Source organism: Otolemur garnettii, unplaced genomic scaffold, assembly GCF_000181295.1.
Source record: "Otolemur garnettii isolate 467f Iridium unplaced genomic scaffold, OtoGar3 scaffold00016, whole genome shotgun sequence".
Lineage (NCBI taxonomy): Eukaryota > Metazoa > Chordata > Mammalia > Primates > Galagidae > Otolemur > Otolemur garnettii.
In genome coordinates this window covers 11,998,322-12,011,958 of record NW_003852411.1, presented here as the reverse complement: position 1 = coordinate 12,011,958, position 13,637 = coordinate 11,998,322, and the positions used below count along the sequence as shown (strand labels likewise).

Here is a 13,637-nt window from a genome sequence, read left to right as displayed (position 1 = left end):
TGGCGAATCAAAATGCCTGTGTTCCAGGTGGGGCTGGATGGGATTGGCAGTAGGGGGAAAGTGGTGCCATCTTCGCAGCGGTTTGATGGAGAGCTCTCCAGGTTGCTAGTGTTATAGGATAGGGTTTCTCTAGCAAGGGCATAAAAAAAGGAAGAAAAGGCAAAGCCATGCTTCTTTTCATGGTGTAGCCTTGTGGATAGTTGCTCTATATGATTTAAAGCAGCTCAGTATCTGCTGCAGGTAGTGGCTGAGCCCTGTGGTGTAGACGGCTCTGCGAGATGCTTGCACAGTACCCATCTGTCTGCCTGGCCCTGCCCTAGTGCATTCACCTGTTGCTTTCTTGAGCATGAAGATAATATCCTGGACCAGTATCAGTGACCATGTTAACAAAATATAAGGATACTTTCTAGATCAGCCTCCTCCAGCTAAGATCTAAACAAGAGGAATTCAATGGAGGTCACAATTTGCAGGAGTCACAATTTGCAGTCCTCAGCAGTCTGCGCCGCTTTGTGCTTTTGGACCCCTTTGATAGTTAATCCTGGCTTTTGTTTCTCTGGGGGCTCATATTTCCAGGTGATGACAGACCCAAGCTCCATGAGGCGTTCATTTTCCACCATTCGGGATAAGCGTTCAAACTCCTCATGGCTAGAGGAGTTCTCCATGGAACGGAGCAGTGAAAACACCTATAAGTCGCGCCGCCGGAGTTACCACTCCTCCCTGCGGCTGTCAGCCCATCGCCTGAACTCTGACTCAGGTGAGCAGGTCTTCTGTGTCCCACCCTTCCGTCAGGCAGCAGGCAGCTGCCCCAATGGACTTGTTCTGGCAAGGAATATAGGTAACTGGAACAGACTTCAGATAAAGACAAGGGCTAGCTCAGCGCCTATGGCTGATACCAGCCGCATACACCTAAGGTGTTGGGTTTGAATCCAGCCTGGGCCCGCCAAACAACAATGATGGCTGCACCCAAAAAATAGCCGGGTGTTGTTGCAGGCACCTGTGGTCCCAGCTACTTGGGAGGCGGAGGCAGGAGACTCACTTAAGCCCAAGAATTAGAGGTTGCTGTGAGCTGTGATGCCACGGTACTCTACCCAGGGGGACAGCTTAAGGCTCTGTCTCAAAAAAAAAAAAAAAAAGAAAGAAAGAAAAGAAAAAAGACAAGGGCTAAAGAAAGAGATTCTCTTTACCCAAGGGGGTTCCTACACCTAATGTATAACCTGAAACAGCAGCCAAAGCCCTCTGTGTTCATCACAAAGGCTGATGCAATTCCTTCCTTCCAGAGTAATTAAAGGAGGCTTTCACATAGCCTTTTGCAAAACTACTTGGTTCCTTAGGTGTATATTAGAGAACCAACCTGAACAAACATGCTACCTGGAATTGCTTCCTATATTTGAGTTTCATTTAAGAGTTTTACTTTTTTATTGTTGTTTTATAATGATAAGGTCTAACTCTGTCTCCTGGGCCAGACTGCAGTGGCATCATCATAGCTCACTGCAGCATTAAACCTCTGGGCTCAAGTGATTCTTCTGCCTTAGCCTCTCCCAAGTAGCTAGGACTATAACCATATGCTACTACAGCTAATTTTTCTATTTTTTTTTTTTTTTGAGACAGGGTCTTGCGCTTGCTCAGACTGGTCTCAAACTCCTGGCTCCAAGCAATCCTCCTGCCTTAGCCTCCTAAAGTGCTAGGATTATAGGCATAAGCCACCATGCCTAGCCAAGATTTTCTTTTTAAGGAAAAAGTGTTACACTGATTTTTTAAAATAACAAAAAGAAAATAATTAGTGTGGTTTGACCTTTTTATTTTAGCTGAAAAAGCAGTGATTTACCTCTTATCATAGAGCCAGGTAAGTGGCAGAACTGGGACTAGAACTGATAGCCATTTGCTTCTTACCCTGGCATTATGTTATGTGTGCCATTATTTAGTTCATAGAAACATAATCCCCTTCTGCTGGTGCCGCTGTCTTCCTCTAAAAAAGTTACATATCCATGTTTAGGACAGAGAATTCCTGAGCCATATTGCTGGCAAAGAGCCTATCTCTATTATGTCTAGCATAAATGGAAGCAGGACAGGTTGCATTCTTTGACATACATGTCTGTCTAGTGGCAACTTGCAGACTTACCTGATCATAGAAGGGTAATTTTCTAGCCTGCCTTTCTTTCCGGCTTCTTCTGATCATCTGTTGACATGCTTAGAGAGGCCACGGATTTTTAGGGGCCTGTCTTAATTCAGGCTGCCACAACAAATTACTGTAGACCGGACAGCTTTAGCAAGCAACATTTATGTGTCATGGTTTTGGAGGCTGGGAAATGCAAGAAGGTGCCAGTAGATCCTGAGTCTCGCGAGGTTTGTTCCCACCTTTCGTCCTCACATAGCAGAGAGAGAGGAAGAAGCTCTGTCATGTCTGTTTTGAGGAGGTCCCCCCTGCAGATACCATCCTGTCAAGAAGGAGTTAGTGCCCAGTGTCTGTATCTGGAGGGATGGGAGCAAGCAGTGCATTCCAGGGCTCAGTCCCAGGTTGTGATGCGACGCCCAGTGAAACGTCCCTTCCCCTTCAGTAGCCAGTGGAAGTTGAATCATAACCAGGTGGTCTTGTCATCTTTCACAGGCCATAAGTCCGATGCCCACCGTTCAGGGGGCAGGGAGCGGGGACGATCAAAAGAGCGAAAACATCTCCTCTCTCCTGACGTCTCACGCTGCAATTCAGAGGAGCGAGGGACCCAGGCTGACTGGGAGTCCCCAGAGCGCCAGCAGTCCAGGTCACCCAGCGAGGGCAGATCACAGACCCCAAACAGACAGGTGAGCGTGGAGAGGAAGCTGGGGCCTGCAGGATAGGGCAGGGCAGAGTGGAACATTAGGTGTAGTCACCATTAAGCACCCACAGAGACCGCTTTACAGGAAGCAACTCCCATTGTGCAGGGAGGTCCACTACTCAATACTTATATACTCAGAGGTGCTCTGAATTCACAGGAAACCAGATTTCCCCCAAGAAAGATGATGGTGTGCCTAGAGGTCATTCTGTCCCAGCCCTCAAGATCCGGAGATAGAAATAAGTGCACAGATGTCTCAGCCAGATTTGGAAGGAAAGGATGGTCTTTGAGCCAGAAAAGTGTCTTTGCCCATTGTGTGATCCTTAGTATTAGTGGGAATAGTGACTCATCTCTCAGCCCAAGATTCATAAAAGCAACTCAACATCACTTACCCAACTTTTGGCCATCCCGATAAGAAAACCATGTCTTTCCTTCTGTCCTTTTACTGAACCACCAGCCTATGTCTAAGAAATAAATACCAGAGCTGTATGAATACCAAAGCTTTGTCCCTGTGATACTTCTCACTCCCAGCCCTAGATCTCTGATTAAGGTTCTGTGAACCCAGATGAGAGACTTGCTTAACAGAAACAATCAATGGGAAGAGGCTGGGCTGCCAAAGCAGACTTTTAGAGGCATGGACAGTTTAGAAGTTGATCTTGTAGAAGAGTAGTTTTCAAATTTTAGTAGAGAACAGAACCACCTATGAAGCTTACTGCACATCCCTGGGATCTCAAAAACTCCAATGAGGCTACTTGAAAGTGAGGCTCAGAAACCTAAATTGGAAAGGATCCCTCCCCAGGAGATTCTGGAGGTCCATTCACCAACACCTGTGCTCAGGTACTGTTGGGAATAAGTGAAGTCAAGTAAGGCCTGAACCAACAGATGTGTGTGGGGTGTAGAAGCTGAGTTCAGCAAGCAAGCTGAAGACAGGGAAGGATTTGTACTTCCCTTAGAACTTACTTCCTGGGAAAAGCTTCCCGATCAGCACATTCATTCACCTTTCACGGAGTTGTCTTTCTTTCCCTGTGCCACTCGTTAGGTATACAGCTTCCAGCTCTGTGCTTGCTGTGGGGTCCTACAGCGCTACCATCACTTGACAGCTTGCTCTTGGTGCAGGATCTCAGGCCTCACCGCAGCTCTGCTGAGCCTGCACATACAGTCTAACTGGACCCCCAGATTCATATGCACATTAAAAGTTGTGATGTCCTTGTGTAGGTGCTATAGGCTCCTGGGTCTCTTCAATCCCTGCATTCCCAAGTGGGTGTGCATAGTGCAGGGGGCTCTACTTAGGGCCTTCCTCCCCCAGAGTTCAGACTCCAGGGCTTTCTACAGAAGAGGCCAGGGACATTGACAGGGTCCCAAATGGGAATCCTGCCAAGCCCAATCTAACATGCCATGTCTCTCCTGCTGTACAGGGCACAGGCTCCCTGAGTGAGAGCTCCATCCCCTCCATCTCTGACACCAGCACCCCAAGACGCAGTCGTCGGCAGCTCCCCCCTGTCCCACCAAAGCCTCGGCCCCTCCTTTCCTACAGCTCCCTGATGCGACACGCTGGCAGCATCTCTCCACCCGCTGATGGAAGTGAGGGGGGCTCCCCCCTGACCTCCCAAGTCCTGGAAAGCCACAGCGCTTGCCTGACCGAGTCTTCCAACTCCCCACACCCCCAGCAGGGCCAGCAGCCTTCCCCACAGCGCTACATCTCCGAGCCCTACCTGGCCCTGCATGAAGACTCCCACGCCTCGGACTGTGGCGAGGAGGAGACGCTCACCTTTGAAGCAGCCGTGGCTACCAGCCTGGGCCGCTCCAACACCATCGGCTCGGCCCCACCCCTGCGGCACAGCTGGCAGATGCCCAACGGGCACTATCGGCGGCGGAGGCGTGGGGGGCCTGGGCCAGGCATGATGTGTGGGGCTGTCAGCGACCTCCTAAGTGACACGGAAGAAGATGACAAATGCTAGAGGCTGCTCCCCCCTCCGATGCATGCTCTCTCACACGGAGAAAACCAAGACCGAATTGGGAAGCCGGTGCGGCCCGGGGGGGAGGAAAAGGGGGAAGGAAGGCGGAGGACACCGTGTGTCACTGGAGACTCGGAAGTGAAAGACAATCAGAAAACCAGTCAGACCACCAAACTGCTTCATTCCCCTTTGCAAGATGGGCACTGCCATAGTTCTGCCTCTTTGCTGGGGAAAGAAAACACAGGAGCGTGGGTGTTATTCCCAAGGTAGAAGGGACACGAGGACAGCTCTGCTAGCCCTTGCCCCTTCCCATTTTTCTAAATGCTATGGAGGGACCTAGCCGGCCTGTGTCTACGCTCATTGCCCTGAGAAGCCTGGAAGACTTTCTGGCTCTTACCTGGGGAGTAGTGGAGACCACAGGAGAGGAATCTCCTCCCTCACCAGCTCTCATGCCTCAGCCAGCACCACTGCCACCCGGGCAACTGCAGCAGCATGCGTTATCCTGTGGCTTACTTTCCCCAAAGAGGTGCAGGCTAAGCCACGAGCATTGGATGCCAAGGGGAGGGAGGGGCAGGCTGAAGTGGAAGGGGTCAGGGCGCTGTGGCCACAGCAGAAAGGGCTGGTCTAGGTGAGAAAAGCCATAGCCCAGCGGCCCCCACCGTGAGGGAGAGGGTCCAAGCAAAAGAAGCGATGGTGCTGGGGTGGGGGACAGCCCCCTTTCCTTGAGGCCTGTCGCCTGCACAGTAGGTGCTGTGTCACTTAGGGTAGGTAAGGAGATCTTCCAGGGTCCACTGGGTGCCTGAGGCTGTGGTAAGGGTGATAGTAAAAGTCCTCAACAGCCCTTATGGCCAAGGCACCAACCTTGTGGAGCTCAGCCACAGTGCTGGTGCCCATGCTGTCCCAGGCATTGGCCCATTAGTCGTGGGGAAACCCTCAGAGGGTGGAGGCAGGAGACACCTCAGGAACTCAAGGCAGAGTCTGCTTTCCAGCCAGTATAGAAGCAATTCAGTATGCGAACAGTGCTATAGCCGTACCAGCACATCCTGGCTGAAGTCAGCCCACACTCTGGTCCGGGAGGCAGTGGGCCTCTCTGCCAAGCCCAGCGAGGCTACATGCCAGAGGCCCAGCCTTCCCTGCCACTCACCTGAGAGGGCAGGACACACATATCCAAGTGGGCCACCCCTCATCGGGCAGGAGCTTCCTTAAGGATGGGAAAGGCTGATAGACAGAAAACAAGAGAAGCTTCAGTGAAAGACTCTGAACTTCCTGAGGACCTCTCAGGAGGAGGGACCATTGGGTCTGCAGCTTCTGCAGCGGATTTGGGGATGAGGGTCAGTTTGTCAGGATGCAGTAAGGTGATTAGTAAATATACCTCAGCTTAGACCTGGGCTGCTGCTCCTTCTAGCAAAGCAGGCTCCAGTGGGGCCCAAGTCACCCCTGAATATTTTTCTGGGCCAGGACTGGGTTTCGCCCCTGCCCAGAGTAAGAGCTGGGCAGTAGACAGCCTCAGGCTACCATGTCATTCCTAACCATCCCAGTGCGGAAACACTGAGAAAGAGCACCCTTTCCTGGCTAGCCACTGATCCTTTGGTATAGGGTTCCATCTGAGGGAACACATAACTGGCTTTATCTGGTGGAAATGCACCCTCTGCTTAAGTTCCTCCCCAGTACCGCCACAGCAGGTGGGCAGCTGCCCTACAGAGGGTGCCAGGCAGGGCCCTCCTTTCCCCACCAGGAGCAGATGGAACCTGCCACCCAGGAGTCTCCGCAGGGGGACACTGAGGCCCCTGCACTGAGGGCTCAGTGGGCAAACACTGTTTATCCTCCTGCCCAGACAGGCTCTACCCCTTAGGGAGGAGCAGTCTGTGGCTGTTATTTTTCTTAGAAGGAGCCTGTTCTTTTTTTTTTCTTATTGAAAGTATTTCCTTTTTTTGTTTGTTTGTTTGTTTGGCTTTTTTTTTTTTTTTTTTACTTTTTAGATTGAAATAGACATAAGGCCTCTACTTTGGCCCTGATCAGCTAACTTCAAATATGTGGCTAGAGAATCCTTTGTCGTGGCCCTGCCTTCTCTTCTAGCTATGGATGGAGTTTTTTGACCCATGGTCAGCCCCCAAACCAAAGTAGCTCCAAGACAGGAGGCCAGTGTGGCAGAGACAGAGCTCTCAGACCTTCTTCCATCTTCGTTTTCCTCTCCCACTTAGCACCTGGGTGCTGGAGGGTGGCTGGGAATGTGAAATATATATAACACCCCGATCCTAACAGGCATGATCGTTCCCTAAGACTGACGCTGGGCCTTGTATTGTTTTTAAGGTTTCCTCTGCTCAGCGTCATTTCACGCCAAAGTGCTGCTATGGGCTGCTTTGTGTGCACACAATTGCTTTTTTTCCACCTTGGAAATGCAGCTTTCCCTAGGGAAAGGCCTCCAACAAGACAACCATTCTGAGCCAGCAAGTCTATTGCATGGTGTTTTGAGAAAGGGAATTGCAGTGATACCCTATGCCACTTCAACAGTAGGAGAAATGTAGGCTGAGAGCAATGGCCAGAAATGGAATTTGCCTGCAAACAGTAGTATCAGCGGTAAATTCACTGTGTCGAGAAACCTTCCTGGACACACACAAGTATCTGAGTCCTGAATAAAGTGTTGTGAAGCTCTGCAGATGCGGTCACCTGACCACCTGGTTTTTCTAGTACCAATGAACTTATCAACTTCTTTTATTCAGCTTCCCTTGACCAAGACATTGGGTTTCTTTTCCCTTAACTTGCACTTACTCTTCTATTAAGATGAGAAAATAAAAGAGAATTTTCTGTTAAGTCACGAACTCATTCTCCTAATCTTCTTTGGTTTCCTGCTGCCTCTGAATAAATGTGAATGCCAGCCTTCCCTTTTACAGCTGATCAGGCCCTCCTCCCCTAGGTATCAGATTCTGCCTCTGCTCTTTCCCTTGAAAAGAGGTCCCTGTGGTCTCAGACCTATGCTTCTCTTTAGATTAAAAATTATGGCAGCACCTTGAGAAATTCTACACAAAAGAAGATGACAACCGGGATCTGCCCTCAGCAGAGTCTTTGGTCGTATGTTCAGTTTCCCTTGCTATTATCAGTCTTCACCCTGTCGGTATGAGCGGGAGAGGAAAGGAAACCAGGGCAGTGTGATGTTCTAGCGAGGCCGGCGTGTAGATGCTCCCCGCTTCATGTAAGGCTCCGGGCAGACGCAGGGTGGGGATGCACACCTCTGTCTCTTCCTCTGTGTCTCTCTGTGCATCTCTCTGTGTTTCCTTCCCTTTCCATCCCCAGGAGGACAGAGTGCTACCAGGAATTACCTGCCCTGTGAAGGGACGGTACCCTCTAGCAACCCCTGGGCTCCAAAAGAGCCATGAGCACAGTTACTACTCTTCTAGCTGAAAAAAAAAACTGTTTCTGTTCTTGGCTTCACTTGTCCTCCCACTCAATGTCCCTGTAGTGTATTGAGATCACCAAGACCAGTTTCCCTGAATGCCACATGCTCTGGATTTTGTCCTGTCTTAACTCTGGGGCCACAAAAAGAAGACCACCATGTTCCACCCCCTCAACCAGTGTCTCCCTTCCCTACACTGATCCACCCCCTCTAGAGTCCACGTGGTGAGCCTGAGGGTCCCCTGCCTTCCATCTTCCCATTCTGGCCTCCACTTTGCTGCATGTTAGCACCGACCCATCCCGTGAGATGGTTACCTCGATCCAATCCAAGCCTATTTCTGGGCCTGACTGCTCTCCCATGCTCAGCTGTTGGGCAATGCCACGTGCTAATGAAACATGGTTTGCGACTCACCTGGTGATCTTCACAAGATGATCTGACACACTGTGTTAAGGTGCAGGGACTATTGGGTGCGTAGAATGTAGACAAAATGTCCATGTACTGGATAAAAGCTCACTGCCGTTAAATTAGGTCTCTCCTGAAATAATAGAATAAAATGCTAAGTAATTTTGATTTTTATAAAGTTCTAAATTTTCCATCATATTCTGTTTCCTCTGGATGTCTCATTTTTGGACAGTGTGTTTCTTCAATGTGTAGAGCCAGGGACAAGTTGAGAAATTCTTTCTCAACTCGGTTATAATATATAATCATATATAAATATCTAAAAAAAAAAAAGGCAGATATAAAGCATTAGGGGATCAGATTGATATCTACCTTTGAGGGATTTTGTGAGACTTTAAGGTTAAGGAATTTACTACTGTTTTTGTTAATCAGTTTGTTATGAAGGTCTGGTTTGTTATGAAGTGTTTCCATGCTTTTGTGTGGGTTTGTTCCCATTAGCTCTCTTACCCACCTGCAGGTTCTTCCTTCCTGGATCCCAGAGCATTGAGTACCATCAAAAACGTGTAGGGAGGACTTTATGATGCAGGAAAGAAAGAAGCAGGTCCCTAGCAAGTGGGACAAGAACCTTTAAAGAATCAGGTCCAGATTTAGATAATTTATCTTTAAAACATGTCCTCACTGAGGCTCTTGTTTTAACAAAAGCCATACAAAATCAGCTCAGGCGTCATCACCTAAATTTCCATGAAGGTAAGCAAAGAGATGCCACATTAGTAAGCACTGCCCATACCAGCAGCTTTGGGTGTTTTTTTTTTTTCTTTTTTTGGTTTCTGATTTTTCTTCTCTGAACCATCCCAGAAGCATAGCCAGGTCTACCCCAGATAGAGCAGCAGCTGATGCCATCTCTGCTGGTTGCACAGGGAGAGCTCAGCTACATGTAGGGATTTTGTCAGCTGTCATGTGCTGCAACTTGCTTGGAACAGGACTCTTTGGTTACCTATAGTCGTCTTTTTCAGTCCTTGATCCTTCTTTCTGCTTTGACCTTCTGAGGCTTATGCATCCCAGGGAGAACCCACCAAGCCAAAGAGAAAAGAGTCAAAGATTGTCCCAACCTACCCAAAGGGGCTGAAATTCTTCTCTGAACAAAACTCAAGCCAGTTGGACAAACTGGTGGATGAGTCTTAACAGGGCTCACAACAGAGTCTGATCAGTGGTTGGTAAGACTGGTGTGTCCCAAAGCGCCCTTCTAGTTTTGTAGTCTTCTTTCCTTCCACCACCCTCTGTCTCCATGCTATAAGTAAGGAGGTTAGTATCTTGACCTTTAAATGTGAAGAGATGTCGGAATAAGCCATGTTACTATGTCAATTCATCATGAGGTTTGAGTTCTTGTTTCTGGAGTTGAGTAGATCAGGTAGAATAAGGTGTTGGGATTTATGTTTATTTTCTTTCTTTCTTTTCTTTTTTTTTTTTTTTTGGCTAGCTTCTGGGTTTTGTAACAAACCTGTTCTGGAAAAGCAGATAAGGATAAATTTGTGCTCTGCAATTTTTCCGAATCTGCTTCTTTAGGAATTAATTTCCATCAAATTTAATGATATGAAACTTGAGTAAAAAATCTGAGATTCCAAAACCAGCTCCTCCTCCTCCTCCTCGTCTCTCTGGCCTCCTTTTTTTTCCTTCTCTCTCCTTGTGTCTCTACATTAATCTCTGCCTTGGTCTCTACATCCACATCTCTGTCTCTTCTCTTTTCAAGGACTTATAATAGGACCTAAATCAATGAAAAACTGCCTGAAAACTAAGGAAAATAAAGCTAAGTTTATTAGCTTTATTTAGCGAATTAGCTAGTCAGTGAAAGCTAAGGAAATAATAGTACATAGAATTTTTTTCAGGACATCTTTAACCAACAAATACAAAATTTATTTATGGATAATTTTTTTAAACAGTGTAGTCATCTGGTAAATGAAAACTATTTTGGAAGTCAAAAGAACAAATTATATTCCAGCCTTCCATACTAAAATTTGTGCCTTCAGCAAGCATCTCTTTACTTTCTTTCCCTTAAGAAAAGAATACCAATGGTTGGCTAACTCATGGCTGTGTCAAGTGTTTATAAGTCAATAATACATAACTTTTTTTTTTTTTTTTTTTTTGAGACAGAGCCTCAAGCTGTCCCCCTGGGCAGAGTGCCGTGGCATTACAGCTCACAGCAACCTCTAACTCTGGGCTCAAGCGAGTCTCCTGCCTCCGCCTCCCAAGTAGCTGGGACCACAGGCGCCCGCCACACCGCCCGGCTATTTTTTGGTTGCAGCCATCATTGTTGTTTGGCGGGTCCGGGCTGGGGATTCGAACCCGCCACCTTAGGTGTACGTGGCTAGCGCCTTAGCTGGTTGAGCTATAGGCGCTGAGCCAATAATACATAACTTAAAGCACTTAATCTCCGTAAGTCCATTTAGGAAAAAAAAAAAACTTCACTTGTTATATCCCATGAAGGACCTATGGAATTATTGGCATTGCTATAAGCGTTTAATTTTTTTTGGAAGAAACTTCATGTTTAATGGAACCCGGATCCAGGATGTGCTATAATTTTACACTCTCTTCTTCCCAGTTTCCCTTATTCTTTTTATTAACTCTCCAGGTAAAAGAAAAGAAATGGACTTCTGTTTTAATCCAGGAAGATGAGTTTTCATGCCCTGAGCTTCCTGGTATCCTCCTTCTGTGGACACTTCAGCCAGACCACAAGCTAACACTTAGCATTTTCATCCACACACCTGCTCCAACCTAGCACTGGAAATATAAATGAATTTTTCATGCTCTTCTTGTTTTGCAAGTTTGCAAGATAAGAATGGACTTCTCTCTATATTCTAGAATCAGATCCTAGAATTTGTTCCAGGTGGTACCACTTCCTCTTCGATTCACTCAGAGGATGACCCCAAGACTGAAGGGAGTTTAAACCATATTTGCCAAACATGAATTTGACTGTATTCATTGGTGCAGTTGTTTTCTTTCCAGTATTTTGATTTCTTATGGCGATGGCCTGTAGCACCCAAGAACCAACACATAAAACAAACCTATTAAAAAATCTTTGTAAGGGATGAGTAGGGAAAAACTCACTCTGAAATTTCAAAGTGCCATTAATCAATTTTTTTTTAAATAAAGGTAATATGAATGAGGGCTGAACAATGTACTATAACTGCTTGTTAAAGTATACAGTAGTTGTGGTCTTAGTTACATTTGATGGAGAATTGTATCATGTTAAGCAGATCCCAGCAGATTTAGTAAAAACATAGGTATTGAATTCTAATGGCTACCAACAGGGGTATATATATACTTAGCCTGCAGGCTGAACTTTAGTCAGCATTTTTCTATCCTGGTGTTTTGTGAACAAGCCAAAATTTATATAAAGCCACCCTAAGTGCTACAACTGCAGAGGAATTTCCCTCTTGGTGACATTAGAGAGCCGTCCAGTTCCACTCGAACAGAGTCCAACTTCTTGAACTTGCCCAGAAAAACAAATGGAGGAGAAAAATCTGATGCACCAAGTGCGTTTGGGATTCGTAGCTAGGACAACCGAGTGGAGTGGGGGGAAGAGATGCTATAGAACAAAGACAAGGTTGAGGTGGAAAAATAGTGGCAAGTCCCAGAAGAGGACAGGCTTAGAAATGGATTATATCTCCATCTTGGATGCCATTTTGTACTTAGATTATGGGTAAACTCCTTAGTATGATACTGGATTCAGAGAAGTGCTTTCCATTAAACTCACCTAGGGGAGTGGATTTGAAGGCCTCAGAGGATTAACAGATTCCTAAATTCTTTTTCCAGAAGTGGGAGATGGAGAGAAAGGAGGTTCTTGTTTTAAAGCAGTCCAAAGACAATCTTTATGACTTTGGCAACTTTTTGATGTAGTAGTGCTAATGTGAAGAGTTCACATTAACCATCCTAGTGGTATAAACGCCATGGGAGGGAAGAGGGGACAGTGAGTGGGACAGGGGGTGAGCTTTGTCAGGGATAGGTACAAACGCTGCAGGGAACACCAGTACCAACCTCGAAGAACAACTTAGCAAGGAGGTGGGACTATGGGGTCCATACTCTCTGTCCATTGGGCCCCATGGTCAGGCCATTCCCTCCTTGATTCACTCTTAGGGGATGAGCACGTAAGTTGAGATCGGGAGGAAAATTGGGTGCTCTGCCTCAGGCTAAGATGCTGTCACCCCCATTATAAATCATGTGCTAGTCAAGCCCACGAGACACGGTGGCGTGTCAGCCTGACACCCCTGCAGTCACGGCATTCGAATGGCAGCCCATGCCGGCCCGCCCGGGGTGTGGGTGCAGCTCTCCAAAAGCCAGAGTTCAGCACTCCATGTTGGCCAGGTGGATATTCTGTACCACAGAGGCTTGTTTGGATCCAAAAGGAAAACCATTAAAAATAAAGGAAAGATGAAAAACTTTAATGTTTTTTTTGGGGGGGTCAAAGAAAAGAATAAATAAATAATAAAATCTTGTTGTAAAGAATTCATCAGCCTGATTCCCTTCACTTGACTTGTTTCTTCATTCCTACCAAAAAGGGAGACCATGGCGGGAAGCCTGGCTGGGACGCTCAGGCTGAGCTGGCAGCTGCTTCCGCACCTCAGCCCCAGCCAGGTAGGAGGAATTCTGGAAGCATTCAAACTCCCAGTGACATCCTGGCTCTGGAAGGTTTTCAAAACATAAAAAATAAATAAATAAGATACCCTTTGTCTTGGAGGAAAGAAAAAACAATAGACGCCATACAATTTTTTTGAGCCCCTGAAAAAGATGAGCAGATTTTCTGAGCAGGACAAAATATTTTCCTGATCTCCAGGTGAGAAGTGTTACAATGTAGGCAGAGGGATCTCCTTCCGAAACAACAGGGCCTCTTGACTTTGAAGAACTGTAAGCCACCTCCTCTGTGACAGAGGACAGGGATTATAGGGCAGCAGCTCAGCTGCCAACCTCAGAAGGTGCAGCCTCGCAAGGAGCAAAGGATACTGTCCATCCCTTCCTTCTGCCCACATCCATCCTCATTTCTCTGCACTAGCTTCCTGAAGAAGAAAGAAGCCTTCCCTGGGTTTATTGGTC

General features: G+C 47.1%; 1 protein-coding gene across 1 annotated transcript in view; it reads left to right on the top strand.

The window, feature by feature from the left end:
• CACNA1E (calcium voltage-gated channel subunit alpha1 E) overlaps window positions 1-6,704 on the top strand; it is an 87,887-nt gene extending 81,183 nt beyond the window's left edge. Inside the window, exons 37-39 of the mRNA XM_023510804.1 lie at window positions 574-754; window positions 2,606-2,796; window positions 4,223-6,704. Coding sequence (XP_023366572.1) covers window positions 574-754; window positions 2,606-2,796; window positions 4,223-4,765 — 915 coding nt within the window. The 3' untranslated portion in view covers window positions 4,766-6,704. The remainder of the gene's footprint in view (window positions 1-573; window positions 755-2,605; window positions 2,797-4,222) is intronic.
• Window positions 6,705-13,637: the final 6,933 nt, after the last annotated feature.